Source organism: Abramis brama (genome assembly GCF_963993115.1).
Source record: "Abramis brama genome assembly, chromosome: 7".
Classification (NCBI taxonomy): domain Eukaryota; kingdom Metazoa; phylum Chordata; class Actinopteri; order Cypriniformes; family Leuciscidae; genus Abramis; species Abramis brama.
This window is the reverse complement of record NC_139969.1, coordinates 4,664,503-4,686,345: the sequence shown is the minus strand read 5'-3', so window position 1 is coordinate 4,686,345 and position 21,843 is coordinate 4,664,503. Positions and strand designations below refer to the sequence as shown.

The 21,843-nt window shown below is 36.6% G+C and overlaps 1 protein-coding gene across 1 annotated transcript in view; it reads left to right on the top strand.

Annotated features, from left to right (window-relative positions):
* Nucleotides 1-1,556: 1,556 nt before the first annotated feature.
* plpp2a (phospholipid phosphatase 2a) overlaps nucleotides 1,557-21,843 on the top strand; it is a 36,518-nt gene continuing 16,231 nt past the window's right edge. The window contains exon 1 of the mRNA XM_084120752.1: nucleotides 1,557-1,825. Coding sequence (XP_083976878.1) covers nucleotides 1,756-1,825 — 70 coding nt within the window. The 5' untranslated portion in view covers nucleotides 1,557-1,755. The remainder of the gene's footprint in view (nucleotides 1,826-21,843) is intronic.

Here is a 21,843-nt window from a genome sequence, read left to right as displayed (position 1 = left end):
AGACCTTCGTTCATCTTCGGAACACAAATGAAGATCATTTGAATGAAATCTGAGATATTTCTGTCCCTCCATTGCTATGCAACTACTACTTTCAAGTCCCAGAAAGGTAGTAAAGACATCATTAAAGTGATCCATGTGACTCCAGTGGTGTAACCACAATTTTATGTAACGACGCGAGTGTTTTGTTAGCGCAAAAAACATAATTTACCACTTTATTTACAAAATATTATTCTCCAACAAGCATTCACGCAACAACATCTCCTCTCGCATTAACACAACACAACACGCATGCATCGTGGTGCTCTCGTGAATGCACATTGGAGATTAATATTTTGTAAATAAAGTGGTAAATTGTAAGTTGTGTTGCTTCATAAAATTAAGATCTTTTTAATGAAAAATGAGAGCTTTCAGTCCCTCCATTGACAGCCTACGCAACTACCACTTTCAAGCCCCAGAAAGGTAGTAAAGACATCATTAAAGGCAATTTTCTGAGAGGCTAGCAATAGCGAGCTAGCTTTGAAAGCATGAGATCCTGTTCTCCCTTCAGAGCGTCTCCAAAGCCATGCCTCCTTCAAAAGTTTCAAAACACATGAACAGGTATAGCAGAGAGTAAACAAAAGAGTCAGGAGAGACGGCATTAAACTACCTCATGTCTCAAAGCACATAACATTGCAATAATAATGAACATAACTTAAAGAGCTCTGACCTGTACCACCTGACTGCTGCAGATTCATTTCAGTGTTGATGGTGTTGCCACTGCAAAAATTTTAGTCATAAAACGCTCTGATTATATCGTCACAATGTTTCCAATCTCTTGCAAATGACAGTAGTTATGGCGTGAACGCAGCATAAGCTGGTTGTTTTGGTTCAGGAGGAACTGTAAAAGTTGCTGCTGTTTTGGCGCTCGGAGACTGACGTCTGTCTAAAACTGAGCATGTAACGCGGTGATGAATATGTGTTATTTGCGTGAGCACGTGCGTGGAGGTATGGAAATACATACCTTGACAGGAAGGTAGGACCGAATGCAATGATAGGACGACGAACATTTTATGGTCTTAGACGAGATGTGTATATATATATATATATATATATATATATATATACATTTAGATCACTTAACTTTGATGGCTATCAGGATGTGAAGAAACTTTCAACTAGTGTAACAAAAACATTTTTTGGAACAAATCGCCTACCCTGCCTTTAAAATAGTAATCCATGTGGTTTAACCTCAATTTTATGAAGCAACGCGAGTGCTTTTGTTTGCGAAAAAAAACACATAATTTACCACTTTATTTACAATATATTAATCTCCACGAGCTATAGTATACATTTTCTTGAAGTAATGACACAAGAAATATTATCAATATTAGGCTATTTGTGTGTGCCAACACACCATTACACTGGCTACACTAGTCTGAACGAGTTAATCTTCTATTATATTTCACTCTTCAACTCCAGTGTGTCAGTGTGTGTGTGTGAGAGAGAGAGAACACAGATTGACGTCAGCAGTAGGCGTGTACCTGGGCGAGTAAAGTAAGTTCAACAGTTTGCGGTTCAGTCTTCACTTTTCAAGCGTTTGTTCACTCGCGTGAAACTCACGTCCGTGAAATTTGCCAGCGTGAGCGAGGACGCGTTACATCATCAGCTCACCTTTAACGCAGGTGACACAGAACACCCGGAAGAACGCGCGCATCGAATATCATACAAGTCGCTTCAGTTTCCATAAAGCCAAGAAGAGCTCAACAGATCACAGTCATGTCAGATTCAGAGCTGAAGAAGAACAAGCTGTTTATTGTGCTGATGGATGTTGTGTGTGTGCTCGTGGGTAAGTCGGATCTTTTATTACATATGCATTTCTGTCTAACATGTTCTAAGCCGAAGATTGTGAAATCCAGCCTGAGTTCACCAAAGTTCACCTGCCACCTTTAACTTCTTTTTCTTCCCATAGGATACAAGCACATCTCACACAACACATTATATCTGGGTCAGTGACATGACCATTGTCTGACATAAAAAGTTTTATGTCCCATTTGTTAATACAATATGCCCAGTGCCCAGTTATTAATATATAATATCAGTTTTTATTTGGGTTTCATGCATTTTTGAAAAAGTTCACACTGTTTCCTTACATTTACTTAATCAAAACATTCCCAAATCAGGATAAATAAAGTGTGTATATTGCAAATTCTCATGGCTACTCAATTTGACCTGAAAAAAAAAAATTCCTTTTTAATGGAAAGGTCAAAAATAGAGAATGACTTTGTTTCCAGAAATTAAAAACATATTCATAATAGAATAATTATTTGGTATGAATTGCATTTTTAATTGCATTTTAAATGCATCAATGACTAAACATTATTTTCTTAGGACTTCATCTTTCTAATTTACCTTTATTTAAGTGGCTGGTTTATACAAGGTAAATGTTGAGCAATTTAAAACCTGAAGTGTTACATTTATTTGTCTGGTGTTTAACATAAGTGATAATTATGTATTTCATGCCACTTGAAAACATACTACGGAAACATACCAAGGATGTAACCAAATTCTCAAGATTGGGGGGACCAAACGTAAAGCAGAAATCTGACATTGAAAATAATTCTGAATATTGTCTAGGCTATCCCTCAATAATGTACATAGTGATTTACATCCTATATAATACTGTTTTTGTTTTTGGTTTTTTTTTGGTGGTATTTATCTTGCAGTACCGTGTTAATACCATCATACAATAATATGATAATATGTTCTTTTCTAATTAAATACTAACATTATCATTACAATTAAATTATGACATGAACAAAACCTGATGATCATGTTCTCCAGCATGGTTTGAGATGTTGAGCGTCATTGGAAGAACATCTGACCGTCCATACAAAGAGTCACATGATGTCACTAGTTTGCATTTGATTAGTAACCTACAAATAGAGCAGAATCATTCATTATGCATCAAAAACGTGATATTTTGTAGTACATTGTTTTCCAAAAAAATGAAGTCTCAGACTTTTGGACCCCATCAATCCATAGTTTTACCATCTGATAAAGAAATTATGTATAAATCATTGCACCGTGGTACTTTTTGTAACTTCGGAGCTTGTTCACACATGCAGTGCCTTATTTGAATGAATCAATCTTATGTTACAAAAGGACTGATACTCTTCATTTCCATAATTATTAGTTCAGATGCAGCAGTCATAACTGTTGGCGACATGTTCCCTTTACTTTCTCTGCTTTTCATATGGTTTCTGTGCCCCTGTAACTTTGATGTGAGATTCTGCTTTGTATTTTACCACACACTATTATTTGAGGCAGCACATAATAACACCGGTAAAATGAAAAGTGCAAGCATTATCTGATGAGCTCCTCTACTGAAGCATATAGGCTATATCACAGTAACAATGCTGACCTTTAGGAGTGTCTCCATAATTATAGTTGAAGTGAACAATGCCAAAAGACAGTTTTACTGTAGCTCATGTATGCTTCAGTTCCTCTGTGTGGTCTAGTAAACCTGTCCAGATGACTCAGCATAGAGTGAATCAGTTTTAATAATAATATGTTTATTTTATATAGCACCTTTCAGAAAACTCAAGGTCGCTTTACAATAAAGTACAAATAAACACGACATAGAAACGATACAAATATACTGAGATGGATAACATAATAGATAGTTACATATACATAAAAATCTGATCATAGAGTCAATAGAGATCAAATATATGTTTTAAGGCGGGTTTTGAAATCGTGTAATGATGAAAGATGTGTTGGGGAATAGAAGCGGTACAAAAAGCCCTTCCACCAAACGATGATAGTTTGTGCCTACGGATCGTCTACAGACTGGTATCAGAGGATCTAAGTGTGCGAACTGGGGAGTAGGTATGGATGAGATCAGAAGGATAGTCGGGGGCAAGACCATGGAGTGCTTTGAATGTGATGAGGAGTATTTAATTTTACTTGGTTCACTTAGCGTGAGTCAGATTTACAACCAAGAAGTGTTCATTAACTGCTGCTGACACAGCAGACTCTCTCACAGATGAAGACTGATGAGTCTCAGAATCATTAAATCTGTGCCAGTAATGGTGTAGTGGGATCTGTTTTCATTTAAAGCAATAGTTCACCCGAAAATACCAATCCTGTCATCATTTACATTCAAAAAAGAACTATGGCACTGTAAACGTGGTACATATGACTTATGATAGGTTTGACTATGATGGAGGGGAAGATTTTCAGTGAATAGCAGTCTATTCCTCACACAAAGCTAACAAACTGCTTCAAAAAACTTGGAATAGAGTGTGACAGTGCTCACCCACTTTATCATTTTCTTTTGCCTTGGTTCTAGAAGTATTTTTCCCATAAGATTTGTTTTTAAAGTTTTTGTTAAAAGCTATAAACAATGAAACCAACCAACCAATGAATCACATCATTACAAAATTTTAAGGATGCACTATATATCGGCCGATATGTTCATTTTTAATGTTATCGTTAATGACCCAATAAGATTTTTTTTCTGATATTCTAAAGCTAATAAATAATGGATTATTTCCTTCAGCTGAAACACTCTAGATGCGCACTGTTCGACATGATGGTTTTGAGTTGCTTGAAATATGATTGAAATCACTTTGAAAAGGAAAATGCAGTTAAAGTGAAAAATGTGCAACGCAAGTTTGTCTTATAGGCTACACAAAAAATTATAATGAAAACACTTTCATAAAAGAATGGTGTGAATTCTTTGTACACCCGTGTTTTATCACGTTGTTACAGGATAAGCGCATCCAAAATGAAGTTACACCTTCATGACCATCTAAAATTGAATTAAGATTTATATGCCAATATATTGGTTATCATTTTTATCATCACTTCCGCTGTTAAACAAGATTATTGTAAAAAATGTTGTAATAATGCGGTCTGACTGCTTCAACAAAAAGCGTATACCATTGATTAACAACCTGGTTTACAGAATGTCTGTTTTTAATGGTTTATAACTTGTAGAGAAAATAAATGGGATTTTTTACTTCTGAAACTAAATTTTGGTCTTGGTTATTTGATTGAACAACAATGAAATGAAACATTATGGGTTAAATCTTACTTTAAAAAAAAAAAACTGTAAACAAAGCCAATTTCTTGTATAGACAACAGAGATTGACAGTAGCTGCATTTCCATTACAAATTTGCACAAAACTGTTGCAATATTTTCTAAATGTCGATAAAAAACTATTGGCGGTGTTTCCATTAACCGATGTTATGCGACTGAAACGTAATTTTTTCCTCTCACGATAAGTCATTTAAAAAATCATGGCAATGGATGTTGGTAGGTTTACGTATATCGCAGCCACCGCACTAGCCATTATTTGCTAAATGAATAAATGTAAATGTAAATGTATGTGAAGTTTTAGCTCAAAATACCCCACAGATATTTTTATATAGCATGTTAAAATTGTCATTTTTTGAGGGTGAGCAAAAACACACCGTTTTGTGTCTGTTCCTTTAAATGCAAATGAGCTGCTGCTCCCGGGCACAGGGGGCGGAGCTTCAAGAGCTTGTGTCCTTTATCCTCACACAGACATGCACTGAAAATTTCAAAAACTTTTAGCCTTTTATGTTCAAACCAGATTCAGACAATGATGGAGAGACTCAAGAAGAAGTGACAACATGTAGAAGCAACAGGACATTTCTGAATGGTTAGTTGATGAATTTATGTAGCTTATGTGTAGTTATCTTCTAGTCATTGATTAGCATATTCTGCCTTGATAATCTATAAATGGTGTTCAGGGGGCGGGGTTTATGTAAATTTTAGGGTTGGTGATGTCATGTGGTGTAGTCTCTACCAGCCGTTTGTTGTAGTCCTTCTTTGAAAGCAAATATCTCCCTTTGCTTTGAACTTTGATTGTAACTTTGCAGATGTTGTTTAAGCTCAAACATCAACATTACACACTAACTAAAGTTAGAAAAGTGAAATCATAATCAACCACCCCTTTAATGGAAGGAGACGTAGGCGTGTATCCAAGGAAATGCTTGCCAAAACCCCTTAAACTGGGAGCTGGTGTTTCTCCCTCATATCTGCTTCAAGGTCTTGGTAAATTGTGGCATTTATTTGTTGTTTAGATTCCAGTATTCCCGTTATACTTGAGTTTAGTAAAGAACTCTGCCTCGTCTTCTGTCCAAAAATACAGCGTCATCTTTAAAGAATGATCGACTTTTAACGTACGCCGGTGACCTGTAAATGCGAAAAAATTCCATTGCATTTGGGCAATATTACTTTTTCGAATTGCCTGAAAAGCCACCTCATGCGAGCGTAAAAACTTTTTTGTTTCCATTGGGCGTGGGCGTGGCCTACAGGTAAACCACACCTGTGCCATTCAGCGGGAAGATGATAGTGTACACTGTCAGGAAAGACAAACTCAAACAAAGTGGGCCAAAATTATAAATCTCATGCATGTGTTTGTCTGCACATTCTTGCTGCACTGTTTGCTTCTGTAAAAGTGCTGTGACGCTGCGTGTCAAGGCTTGCTGTAGAATCAGGTCAGTGCAAGTCACACGCTATTCTCTACTGTCAACACCAGATAGGGATTGCTCTCAAACCATCATACACGTGTACAAATATTTGCCTTTGTCTGGACAGACACGTAAATGTAGATGATTTGAGAGCAATCCCTATCCGGTGTTGACAGTAGAGAATACTGTCAACTGTCAACCAGTATTCTGTATTCTACTGTATTCAGGATTCTACTGTCAATCCCTATCCGGTGTTGGCAGTAGAGAATAGCGTGTGACTTGCACTGACCTGATGGCCGATAGGCCAGAAATGGTGAATTAATGTGGAGTTTGATGCTCATATACTGAGTAGGGCTGCATGATTAATTAACATAAAAATGAAATTGCAGTTATCAACTTGCAAAGTCTGTGATTTAATTGAATATATGCGCTGCGTGTTTCAGAATGAATCGTGGCACTGTGTTCTTTTACACTTGAGCCTGTTTTCAGCATCTCAGTTCATAGTAAATGTTGCTCCACATGAACTCTGCGTCTGCTCTGAGTTTGCAGATCTGTGGATCGCTTATGACATGCGTTTGAGTCACAACATGCACCAACCATCTTCCCAAATTTGTAAGGAGAAGTGGTTATAAACCCTTCAATTTTCCACCAAAATAAAAGCTTGGTGATTTAACATTTGAAAATGAAAATGAAGATGAAGAAATTCATAATATTGGTATTGTAGTTTTATAGTTGTACTATAAAATACAATTATTTATGATTTTTTCTTCAATACAATTTTTACTGTGAAATATTACAATAGTAATATTTCTTATTTTGTATTTTATATATCAAAATAAGAAAGATGCGATGTCAGATGCGATTAATCGCGATTCGTCGATTTGACAGCACTAGTAATATATATATACAAACTTTTATATTAGATGTGATTGATCACGATTAATCAATTTGATTATTATTGTTAATATTATTATAGATTTTTTAAACTTCCCCCATTCCCCTTCCCCCACACCTTTTTTTATAGACAATTTTATCAACAATAAAAAATAAAATAAAAAAAATAATGCAATTTTGCATTGCAATTTTTTCCTTAAATTATGCAATTGTAGATCTGAGCCGATAGGGATTTGAGGCTGAACTCTTTTCACTTGGCTTAGCAACTGAATATCAATGTCCTAGATTCATTAATGATTCTCATGGACACCAGTAACGTCCATCTGGATCTGTATAGAGAAGCATTTGAGGGGAAAATAATAACGGTTGTTGACATAATTGCTGATATAGAAGACGTAAGTGCCACTTTCTTCTCTCAGTTTATCTTTGTATTTTCAAAGGATATTGTTCACTTTTGGCTCTGAAATTTCATTATAGTCCAGCTCTGGAGCTAATGTTCCACGATTATGATTCACTGCCTGTTTAATATCCTGCCTTTCTAGATAAAGTTCCATTCACGGCTCATTGGTAGACCTTTAAAGGGTTTGGTATTGGAAAATCTCTGCAGTGTTGGGATTGGCAGGTTGCATTTTTTGTGACATTTGAGCAAATCCTCAGATGTCCACACCCCTCAGAACTTCATACACATGTAGAAACATTTCAAAGCTCTTCATACTGAAACTGGTAGTGAAATGTTCTATTAAAGCCTCACTCTTAAAGGGATAGTTCACCCTAGAATCAAAATGAAGTCATCATTTAAGCTTTGTGTTGTTCTACTGCCGTATCTTTCTTTTATGAACCACAAAAGGAGAATAAAAAAAGTCCATATAATGGCAGTGAATAGCGACCAGCATCAAGCTTTTTAAAAAAGATGCAAAAGTATCACAGAATGATCCCATGCGTCATGTGCCGTATATTACAAGTGTTCTGGGGTATAAGATTTGGTGAAAAACAGTCATAAATTTAATGTAGGCCTATTATCTCTCTATAAATTACAGGAACGTCTGTCTGTCTGTGTGTCTGTGTGTCTATCTGTCTGTCTGTGTGTGTGTGTGTGTTAACCACATATCTCTCGAACCGTTAGTCCGATGGATTTCAAATTCGACAGGTGTCTTGCCACGGGCACGAGTAAGTGCAGTGCCAAGTCGTTGTTTGGATGAGAAATGCTAAAGATATTGTTAAATATATCATTTTTAAAAGGTTGTGGTTTAAAAATAAACATTCTGACATAAACACTCTGTCAACTACACTGTTTACTTCTGAATATTATAGTTTGGTTCCAGAACGTGATAAATCCATTTTGATTCATTTGAGTAAAAATGTGTTTTCTTTACCAAGAAAGTGGCAAGATGAAAACCACTATTTTCTGTTTCAAACTTTCACATAGCATCTTTAGGTTATAATATCATAAAAAATTCAGATTTGGATTTTCAAAGATTTATTATAAAAACGGATTATTTTCCCCCAAAAATGCAATAAATTCATGACACTTTTTTTCAAAAACTGATTTTGCACGGGCACTTTGCACTGCTCCCTGAATCGACGCGCTTATTCATTTGTGGATGTTAACTGAATCTGTAAGTCAGCTATGCTGTTTACTTCTGAATATTATATTTCATTCTGGTGCGCTTAAAGTTATCGCTATTGTGTAATAGTAGCCTATGCTATTCACCAACTAAACATATCCTATTCAATGTGTTCACAGTCTCTTTCACAGGCATCATTTGTAGTTGCCTATTCACAAACTGTTTGCTCAAGCATAGCGTTTTCTCGGAGTTCACTGTGTGCTTTCTACCATGCACAAATAAAAATGTCACTGAACTTTTGCTGTGTAATTGTAACAATGAGCACTCAAACACACCAAACCAACAATTACTAAAAACACACTCAAAAACTGATTTTGCACGGGCATTTTGCACTAGTTTACTGAAATTCTTGATCTTGTCCATTGGTCTTCTCTGTACGGCTGCACGACAGCTGGTGAATTGGATTTACTTATTGTAGAGTTAAGGAAAGGTATCATGAGCACTGTAATGTTTGAAGCGGATGTCATAACAAATGTCAGATGACCGGGAAGATTTTAAAACGAGCTGTTCGTTCATAAATCCGTAAGATCTTTCCTTCATGCTGTGGAAATACAAACCGGAAGACACGCAGAACACATCGAGTGCAGCGCTGAAAGGCTATAAGGTCTATTAGCGCCGCAGTTCACTCCGTCCAGAAAAAGCAAAAGTTGTGAGAGAGAAAGAATAACAAAAGCAAAAAAGTATCCGTGTACTTTCTTCACTGAGTCAAATATCACCGGACTGGAACTCGCTTGTCTGATGACAGTCGGATTGACAGTTGACAGATGTGAACACAATAACTTACGACAACGTACAACACAGATGCGCTGCGCTATTACACTACATGAAAAAACTCGAGGCCCAGAGAGAAGGAAATGAATAGTGGAATAAAGTCGTTATTTTTGTTGTTTTTTTGCGCACAAAAAGTATTCTCGTCGCTTTATAAACTTAAGATTGAGCCACTGTAGTCACTTGGACTATATTAACGATCTCTTTAATAACTTTTCTGGGCCAGCAAGTTCCAATCACTTAGAAGCCTATGGAGAAGTGATCCAGCTCTCAGATTTAATAAAAAATATCTTAATTTGTGTTCCGAAGATGAACAAAAGTCTTACGGGGTTGGAACAACATGAGGGTGAGTAATTACTGACAGAATTTTCATTTTTGGGTGAACTAACCCTTTAATGCTAATCGGTGAAGTATCCCTTTAATTTTCATTTTAGGGTGAACTATCCCTTTAAAAATGAAAGTTCCAATTCCAAAAGGGGTTTTCACAGTGATGCCATAGCATAGAAGAACCATTTTTGGTTCCTCAAAGAGCCTTTCATACCCCTTTTCCACCAAAAAAGAACTGGTTCGGAACTGGTGCTGGTTCAAAGTTGGTTCAACTTGCGAACCTTCTCAGAACCTGTTTGATGTTCCACTGACTAGAAAGCCCAGCGAACAACGTCATTACGTCACTGTGTACGTTGCCATACGTCTTAGCTTTCCCAGAAACGCTTGCGCCAACTTCAAGTGTAACAATTACAATGGCGGACTACATCGTCTTTCTGCAAATGTTTCTCCTGGCTTTGCGATCCTATATTGGGGTCAGAAGAAGACGTTTATAACACATTTGTGCTGCTCGTCTGGATTACTATAGACGGAGATTACGTTTGAGAAGAAGTTCGACAATAACCCCTCCCCCAGCCCCCGACGTAAGCATGACGTGGTAAAAGAACGGTTCTAGTCCAGCAAAGAGTTGGTGCCCCTTTGGAACCAATTTTCCTGGCCGAGAACCGGTTCTTTGGCTGTCAAAACACAAAGAACTGGTTCGCGAGTGGGCACCGGCTCCGAACCGGCACCAGCACTGCCTTGGTGGAAAAGGGGTATCAGTGAACAGTTCTTTTAAGAACCACTTTTTCTTAGTGTGAAGAACATTTAAAAAATCTAAAGAACCCTTTTCCACTATAAAGAACCTTTTGTGAAATGGAAAGATTCCATGGATGTTTAAGGTTCTCCATCACTGCCAATGAAGAACCTTAATTTTTAAGGTGTACAGGGATCCATGGCAGTGAAACTTCATCTCTATGACTTGATTTCCTCTTTCCTTTTATGCATCAGCAGTTTTAGAAGAATTCGTGAGTTCATTTTTGTGTTTTGCTCATAAAGTCCTCCACAGGATGCAGGAGGTTAAGAAACTCTGCTGTTCTGTATTTCCTCTTCCTGTATGTCCCATGATTCCTACTGACTTATTGGAAATGCTCCGGCTACTTCAAGTATAGAATTCTCAAACTTGACCACCTTGAAGACTGTTAATTACAGGATTTCCTCGACCTAACCGGACTATAGAGTTTAAATGGAAGAAAATTATGGAAAATACATTCGGTCATTACAGTCAATAAATGTAGTCATTACCTCACCCTCATGCTGTTCCAAATCTGTGTGACTTTCTTTTGTGGAACACAATATGAAGTATGCTGAGTTGAGTTAGTTGACATTTAGTTGCAAAGTTAGTAGAATGTCTAAAGTAGACTATGGAAATAAAGTGTAACTTTTTTATTTTTGGGTGAACTATCCTTTTAATAGTAAAAAAAAAAAAAAAACATTTTCTTCAAATCCTTCAGACGTGATCTGGATCTGAGAAAGTTTGTGTGCTTCCAAAACTCTTTTGTTTGCCTCAAATTTGTGAGTAACTGAGAGAAAGGTCTGTTTGTGATGGTTCAGTACAAGTTGTCAGCAAAATATTGCATGAGATATTTAGTTTTCTTTCATATTGATGAGGCTGCGTTGTGAGAACGAGCTCTTGACATTTGATTTGGATTGTTTTGTTCTTTTGTTCTCTTCTCTCTGAATTAGTTTGGGACGGCCTTGGCCAGATAACATCAGATAACATGCCAAACTGATTTAACCCAAACCCTCTGATTTTCAGAGAAGCTGTTGTGCTAAATGCTTAAAGGCTCCGTGTTTAATTCTTATCAGATGCTTTCCTTCCTTTTCTTTTAAGCCATGCTTCAATTTTCACTTCCCTACATCTGTGCACGGACGCTTTTTAAGTCTGTCAGATCTGACAAAATTTCCTCACCGTGTTTATGTTTGTGGGCACAAATGAGCAACAAATGGCTAAGATAATTGGACATGCTGGAAGCTTTCTGTTTTTTCATGTCATGCAGTTATTCTCACTGGCTTCATCCCAATCTGCAAACTATCTATACTATATTAAGTAAGCGAAAGTAGGATTTCCAGATCATAGTATGTTAAAAATATCATGCCAAACTGCCAAAGGTGTCTGGATGGTGTATTATTTCTCTATTTAGGCTACGAAGTGTGCATCAGTGCAAATCCTTTTTTTTCACTTTGCAATGACATGCACTGATAATAAATCATTCACAGTGAGAACAGGTAAATAGTCAGTTTTAAATTCATGTTGACTTGGCATGTGTGAAGTACAAGGTCTTCAAGGTTCCACTGTTTACTGTTCAATAGCTTGGGGTTGGTAAGATTTTTTTCAAAGAAGCCTCTTATTCTCACCAAGGCTGCATTTATTTGATCAAAAATACAGTAAAAACAGTATTATTGTGAAATATTATTACAATCTAAAATAACTGTTTTCTATTTTAATACATTGTAAAATGTAATTTATTCCTGTGATCAAAGCTGAATTTTCAGCATCATTACTCCAGTCTTCAGTGTCACATGATCCTTCAGAAATCAGTCTAATACGATGATTTGCTGCACAAGAAACATTTCTGATTATTATGAATGTTAAAAAAGTTGTTGCTTCATATTTTTGTGGAAACCATTGAAACATTTTTTCAGGATTCTTTGATGAATAGAAAGCTCAAAAGAACAGCATTTATTTGAAATACAAATCTTTTGTAACATAAATGTCTTTATTGGCTCTTTTGATCAATTTAATGCATCCTCGCTGAAGTAAAGCATACATTTCTTCTTAAAAAAAAAAATCTTACTGACCATAAACCTTTGAACGGTAAACCCAAATGTTAATCAAAAGTTAATTATAAAATATTGCATCTTGATAGTTATTTATTTAAAGTTTATGATGTGGTAGTATCTCCCAAATATGACATACTCCCTACGAGAAAACTGCTTTACCAGCTTAAGCTGTGTCAGGTTTAGTGGACTGAGGAATGAATGAATCAGATTATCAGGTCTGTCCTCACTCTGCTGAACACTCAGAATGCATGAAACAAAACCACAAACCACAGGACCGACAGAACGAGGGATCAAAAGAGAGCAGGAGAAGAGATATTTGGAGATAAGAGAAAGAAAGAGAAGAAAGAAAGTAAGTAAGAAAGAAAGTAAGTAAGAAAGAAAGTAAGAAAGAAAGTAAGAAAGAAAGTAAGAAAGAAAGTAAGAAAGAAAGTAAGAAAGAAAGTAAGAAAGTAAGAAAGAAAGTAAGAAAGTAAGAAAGAAAGAAAAGGGAGGTGGTCTCGTCTGTGTGGATTAGATGTTTCAGGTTTAACTGCCATTTCTATGAGCACATACCTCTGAGTATTACTCACTCACACACTTTTACTCACTCACACACTTTTACTCTCACACACTCACTCACACGCACACACACACACACACACTTAAACACACACACACACACACACACTTGTACATCCAAAACTTAGTTAACAACGTACGTAAACAGCATTTTTAATACATCATAGCAAGCAAGAAAACTGAGCTGGTTTTGGAACGGAGCGAAAGAATACCGTACACCTGAACGATCTCAGAGAGGATCTCGATGATTTATGGCTGGCTCTTCAGATCAGTGTTCTGGTTTCTGGGTTCTTTAAAGCGCTGGTGTTTTTCTGGTGTTCTAAAGAACTAGAGGATAGAAAGTTATTTGTTAGAACTCTGAAAGGATCTTCTTATGACATCATCAGGCTGTTAATGCCTTTTTTGTTTAAATTGGAACTTTTTTTTTCTTTCTTTTCCAAGGTGGATCTGGTGTTTGAATAGGTCTGGGGCCCGGTTTCACAAAGATAGACTTTGACTATGGCTTAGATATAGTAGATAGTCAGACTTCAGATAGACATCTAAATCAGACCGTTGCACAAAGCACTTAAGACTCTGACTATCTTAAGTAGGACTACACTGCAATGCATTCTGGGTAAAATTTTCAAAACAAAAAACATGGCGGATCGAATAAGCACATTCAGCCGCTCAGTGCAGTTTACCCCAGCGGAAAATATGTGTTTGTTGGAGGAGTATAACAGTTACAGAAGGACATTCTACTTGGGAAATTTAGCGGAGAATGTAGTAATAAGAAGAAATGTTTAATTTGGAAAAAGATTGCTACGACAGTTAACAGCGTTAATCCGATCGTTGAGCGGAGCGTTAAAGACGTACAGAAAAGATACAAAAACATGGTACAAGATACCCTGTATACCATCCGTGACACAGAAGCTTTGCTGAGACCCACTGTGTCACCAACAGCATTCAGAAAAGTTCCTGTTGCATAAAATCTCAACGCAGTGCAAACCGGCGGCGCCATTCGGCATCTGTCCGCGGGCCCAGCAATGGCTCAGGACCTTGTTCCTGGTGCTTGGTTAATTTGAGTCATGTTTAATTTGAAAGAATTTGTGGTTATATAATGTTTGTCTTTTTGATGTGTTAATTAGGGTCTGATGAAGAGCCGTGGAGCTTAATATTACCAATGTGGAAATGTAATAAATTGAATTATTATAAGGAAAAGGCACAGCTTAATTCTCATTGGAGAACCTGAAAATTTGCTGAAAGACATTTATAATGTTCCCAAAATTGATATTTCTAATTAATGCGTATGAACTTTCTATTCATCAAAGAATCTTGAAAAAGTATAGATATATCATGGTTTCAACAAAAATATTAAGCAGCACAACTGTTTTCAACATTGGTGTGCAGAAGAGACTTCTGTCAAAAACATAAAATAAATCGTACTGATATCAAATTTTTTGAATGATATATATTTAATTAGCTATAATTAAATATACATTCAATGTTTGCTATTTGTGAACGTGATTTCTATAAAATGTTTTCTTTAATAGTCCTTCTGCTGTAATCCTGAACAATTTCCTCTGTTAGCATATTTCATTCAGTCCTCTCTCTTTTAATCAGCAGACGTTTAATATTTAAACTTAAAGGGTAACTCTCTGCAAAATGCAACCTTGGGTCTTTTTGTTAATCTATCCGAGGCAAACTTTCGTGTAAAAGCATAATTAGAATGGAAACAACACTTTTAAGTTTGACTGTATTTTCGTTTTCGGTCAAATTGTCTTTTGAATGGGAGAGCTTGGGGCACGACTATGATAGCATCAAAAATCCCTATTTTTAAAACACTAAGAAGGCTCGACACAGCATGAAACTGTGCTGGAAGTATCACCAGGGGCTCTACACATGAACTCCAGCATTGAGAACATTGTTTGTGTACACAGAGTTTACTAAAAATAAAGGTTTTGAACAACTCACTGTAGCTGTGTCCGCCGGCATTCTGACAGTCAAAAATAGTCGATCTCCGAATGCAACATAACAGGGAGGAGAGTAAAGCTCCTAAAGTTTAGTTCCATATAAATTCACGGATAATTTGAAAAAGGATGCTCATATAAGAAGCAATACTAAAATTCACAGTTCATTCACATTCGGAGATCGCCTATTTTTGACTGTCAAAATGCTACTGCAGAGTTGTTCAGTGAGAGTGAGAGTTATCCTTTAACCTGTGCTGAAGTGTCCATCTCGGGGTCACAGCCTCACGGTCTTCTGACCAGCTTGTCTACTTCCTCCAAAACGACAACAGCTGCAATACAGCAAATATTCCTCCAGGGCCACTGAAAGATGTTTGTTGTTTAGTGACCCCTTTTAAAATGCTCCTCTGTCATTGGTGCAGAGTCTTTGAAGAGTGTTTGTCAGTCACTCAACCTTTAAGGAGGAGTGATGCACTGATTTACACTCTTAGCTTCTAAAGTTCACTGAGAAGTGCTTACGATTTGTGCATTTTCTCAAAAGTGGGAAGTTTCAAAGCATGCACACGTGAATAAAACCTTGTGGATCCATTAGATGCTAAATAAAGACACAATTTCTGTTTAATAAAATATGCATGAACTTAAACACTAAAGAAACTGGCCTCATATTTTGCTCAAATGCATTTTAAGTATGGTTTCTAGATATGTCTCGGGGTCTTTATTTAATGTAGGTCTGTGTTTTTTTTATTTTGTTTTTTTTAACTATTAATAAAAATAGCAAATAGACCAGGGATGGGCAACTTCGGTCCTGGAGGGCCACTGTCCTACAGAGTTTAGCTCCAACCCTGAAAAAATCACCTGCCTGTAATTTTCTAGTAATCCTGAGGACCTTGATTAGCTTGTTCAGGTGTGTTTGATTAGGGTTGAAGCTAAACTCTCTAGGACAGTGGCTCTCCAGGACCGAAGTTGCCCATCCCTGAAATAGACTATACAATACAACAATACAATATGGCACAACAATATGGCACTGAATAACCAGCAGAAAAGCCTCGACCACTAGAGATCAAGTCTGATTGACATCATCAGAATTTCCATAGCGTATGATAAGAGTGTTGACCTCTGCTCTTCCTTCTGCTTCCTTTTCAGTGTGCTTCCGCACACTCTGCACTTGACCGGTGCATTCATTTATTTCTGGCTAAAAGAGTTCCTCTAATGTTATTTCCATACATACTTATCGACTCCTTCTGATGTTTCATCATCTTACAGTTTAAACACTGTGTCAGTATTTGTGATGCTGAGGGCAGCACATTTGATATGACTTTTATCAATCTGAGTGAACTGACTTAACTGTTCAGAGTATGTTCTGTTCTGTCTTTTTCTATCATTTCCTCTGAATTAGTTGGTTCATTCTTTTGGAGAACTCTTTCTCTCTCTTGCTGTTGTCTTTCAATAAAAAAGGAAGTCCTTAGTTTTTTTCATTTTACTGTACGTCAAATGTCAATCCTGGGCAATATTTAGTCCCGGATCAAGTATAAGAATGATCCCTCAAATCACACATTTTATTGAGAAAAGTTGTGCTGTTACTGTACTAAGAGATCAGACTTAAGATATTTATGGAATATCCGCGGAACTGTTACTAGTATCTAATTTTGCAAATAGTTTGTTTCTGAATATAAAAATGTCGACACAATGTAACGCACTAGTTTTGGATGAAGAGATGAGCTTGTTGCTGTCGTTTGTTATGTTGTACAAGCAGGATGTCGGAGTGGTTTTTGTCCCGCCTCTCCTTCACTATGATTGGATGGCTGGGTAAAAAGTTTCAGTGATGAGCATTGCATTTTGCCCAGAGCTGAACATTATTTAACACTCAGCAACTGGGAAAAACTGAGCGTACAGCATGAAATCGACGCTCAGTGCCTCATCACGTTTCTGCCGTTTTAAAAACACGGCGCTCCCATTGAAAACAGTTGGAAAAATATGCTAGCCTCTGGGAAATATGCTTGTTTTCTGAAAAAAATGAAGTCACTAAATGCTTAAAACAAGAGAAAATGTGTGCCAATGGGGTCAGAAAAATAAACCTAATTTAAAAGGGAAACAATATTATTTGTCTGACCCCATTGGGAGATATTTGTTCTCGTTTAAAACAAAAACAAACTGAATTTGGATACATTGCTCATTGCTTCTCAAGTAAATGCATCTTAATCTGTTTGATATTTGTAATGAAAAACAAGACTCAAAATTACACTCTAAAATTTTGGGGTTTTTATCAACCCATGTTTGGGTTAAATATGGACAACTGTTAGGTTAAAAATTGTATTAAAAAAAAATTTAAACCAATGGTTAGGTTTGTCCATATTTGACCCAAACATGGGTTGAAACAACCCAGTATTTTTTAGAGTGTACTAAGATTTATTAAAAAAAAAAAATTGCAGTGTAGCAGCCACCCAGAACTTTGTAGCAGTTCCCTAGCAACTGCATTTAAAATATGCAACAACAAAAAACACCTTAGCAACACCCTAGAAACCACCCTTCACACCCTTGAAATGTGAACGAGTTTTGCGTGGTCATTTTCCTCTGTAAGTGTGTGATCTATTGCATGTGCGTTCCGCCATCACGTTTGTTTTGATATTATGCAGAGGCTGTATGATATTCTCTGTGATCAGTGTCAGCAGTTTCGTGTGAAAATGACACTGATTCCAGTCTAGAGAGACATCTAGATTTCACATGCACACGACAAGCTCGTAACTTAGTGGTTTGAGATTCAGGGTAGAGATTATCATAGAAAAAACTGTTAATATCTGGTTTGAAATTGTTATTTACAGTACAAGCATGGAAAAGTCATGGAAATTAGTATAATTTTGGAGATTTTCTATAGTGAATATATATAGTAGTACCTGACATGCACTACTGCTTAAACGTTTGGGGTCGGTAGGATTTTAAAAATGTTTTTCAAAGAAGTCTCTTCTGCTCACCAAGGCTGCATTTATTTGATCAAAAATACAGTAAAACAGTAATATTGAATATGAATTTATTCTTGTGATGCAAAGCTGAATTTTCAGCATCATTACTCCAGTCTTCAGTGTCACATGATCCTTCAGAAATCATTCTAATATGCTGATTTGCTGCTCAAGAAACATTTCTGATTATTATAGATTTTAAAAATCAGATTTGCTGCTTCATATTTTTGTGGAAACCATGATGCATTTTTTTCATGATTATTTAATGAATAAAAAAGTTCAAAAGAACAGCGTTTATTTGAAATATGTTGTAACATTATCACTCTTGATCTATACATTCTTGCTGAATAGCCAAACAAAAATGGTTTATTAAAGTTTATTATACTAAGTCATGCCAAAATGATGAGTAAATAAATAATGTCACTTCTCTAAGCAAGTTAGAAGCTGATGCAGGAGGTTTTTTCAGTCATGGCTCATCATCTTTTGCAATCTCCCACAAAAGATTTTTATCACCTCAGTCTCAGCCAACATTCCTCTTCAAATGTTGTCGTGTCACTTTATCTTTCCAGAGCGGCAGCAGCACTTTCTCTCTCGCTTATGTACTTCGTTTTCCATCACTGTAAAACCAAATCTTAATTTTTTTTTGGCCGAATGCGGCCACATTCTGCGATTGTGAAACAAAATGAGATTTTCTGTAAAATCTGAGACCTGACCAGCTGTCTTTTTAAGTTTCTCCTTGGCTGGTGTTAAACACTGACATTATTGTGATATGATGTGTATTTTGGCATTGCTGAGTTTGAGAAGACCAATAACATGTATAATTTCAAATTTCTCTGGCCATGGGAAACACAGAACAGAGTCAAAGGCCACAAGGATAGCAAACTGTGTCCAATTGTGAATTCTTGCCTGTTTATTTTATCCAGTTTCATCCTGATTGAAACGCGAGAGCCAGATGACATTGCGACAGGCCCCTGGAGACAATAGCTCTTCTTATTCCGTGAGTTGGGATCCAATGCGAGCGCAAAGACAAACGATCCTTTGGCGCAGCTCCCGATCACTCGGCACTGTAATAACTTCAAAATATGCCTGCCATGCAGTCGATCCACTATGAGGCCAGAGCTGTGCGTGAGTCCGGCTCTTCGGGGAGGAATCTGAGATGTCGGGATTGGCAGAAACTCGACGCCTCCATGACCTTGCTTCGGACAAACCATCGCAATGAATAAGAAACAAGCTGTTCTCAAGCTTTCTTGTGATTATGGAGGCGTTTCTTTTGAGTGGCATTTGGATTCATTTGTTAACAGTTTGAGAGTGTTTTGATAAAATCCCCTACAGGAGTTGGATGGAGGGTTTCCATTAATAGACATGCAGAAATAACAAACAAAAACTTTTTGGCCAGAAACTATTTACAGAAATGCTTGGCATTGCAACCTCAGTGCCCCATTGTACACTAACATTCAAAAGTTTGTCGCAAGTAAGATTTTTGGTTTGTTTTTGTAAAGAAATGAATACTTTTATTCAGCAAGGATGCATTAAATTGACCAAAAGTGACAGTAAAGACATTTATACTGTTACAAAATATTTCTATAAAAATATGAGGCAGCATTTTCAACATTGAAAATAATAATAATAAATGTTTCTTGAGCAGCAAATCAGCATATTTGAATGATTTCTGAAGGATCGTGTTATACTGAAATGCTGCAAATCCAGCTTTGATCACAGGAATAAATTACATTTTACAATATATTGCAATAGAATATTGCAATATATTGCAATATAAATGTATATTTTATTATACAGTTATTTTAAATGTATTTCTGATCAAATAAATGCAGGCTTGGCGAGCATAAGAGGCTCCTTTCAAAAACATTAAAACATTTTACTAATACTATACACTGTATACATAGTTAATATGAATATGTTTTACACTAAAGTGATGTGCTTATATGTAATCCTTCAGTAGTTCTTTAATTGCATGTTGAAGGTCATCTAACACAACTAAGGAAAGTTAAAACAGATCTAAAACATCATCCACTTAATGTAAAGCATTTTAGATCCCAAAATCAAAAAGACATGTGAGGTGTGTTTTATACATGACATCTGGCACAGTTTGTTTTAGTCCAGTGGGATGTGTTCCTGGATCAGTATTCCCATCAAACTATCCTAACGCTTACCATAACCTAGCCCTAATACCAGAGAGAAATGAACCCAGTCCTAACCCTCAAATCGGATTTATTGATACGAATGTTGCGCAGAAATCACTGTAACTCTATGTATGTGAATGCAAACGCTTTTAGCTACACAATTTGTGATGGTTTTGAATTGTATTTTACACTTACAACTGAGCAAGCAAGTTCAATTCATTTTAGCAGGTCAGTCCGTTTCTTTTTTAGTAACTGATCCAAAAAAATATGAGATGAAATATGATATTTGAGTCATCAGTCAACAGCGTTTCCATAAGTCCCCGTTCTGCATTTTGTTTTGTTGTTAAATGCATATTTAATATGAATTTATATTAATATTTAATGCTGTACTGCAAAAACAGTTAACAGTATTTGAATGCAACACAAGGACATGTGGTTTTAACCGAAGTCATGTCAATATTTGAAGCACATTTAGTCAAAGCTGGAACACAATTCTCTCACAAACTAGTTTAGGAGAACATTCCAGAAAAGATCCCATCTGGTGTAAGTTTATTTCAGGTGACATTAAACACACACACACACGCACACACACACACACACACACACACACACACATGAAGTGAGACACCTGTTGAGCTTGTCTTTCTGTACTAGACAGACATTTCCTGATGCTACAAAGATACTACTGTAAGCTGAATGTCATCATTTGTTGACATTTTTGAAGCGCTCCGGCTCTTTTGCACATTCTGTTTACCATCATGGCCTCATTCTGCTGGTGTGTGCCATTTTCAAAACCATTAGTAAAATTAAAATGAATAAAAAATAAATGGCATTACAAATGGTCTGTGGTTTTAGCATGACATGAGATGGCAGTATGCTATATATCATTGTACCATTTGCATACTTTAAGATATTTTAGATGGTTTTACATGGTCTAAAAAAGTATTATTATGATGTATGATGTGCTTAAAAGAACACGCCGACTTTTTGTGACTTTAGCTTATTCACCGTCTCCCCCAGAGTTAGATAAGTCCATACATACCCTCGTGCCATAACTCTGTCTGATGCACCCACCGCTAGCCTAGCTTAGCACAAAGACTGGAGGTAAATGGCTCCAGCTAGCATGTGACAAAATAACGCCAACATTTTCCTATTTACATGTTGTGATTTGTATAGTCACAGTGTGTACAAATAACAAGGTCACATGAGACACAGCCATCTTCTAACCGTATACATACTGGGAACTATATTCTCAGAAGGCGAAGCACTGCTACTTCTGCGGAGTGATTTACTCCAACTCTGAGCGAACTCTCTGCTTCTCACCACAGGG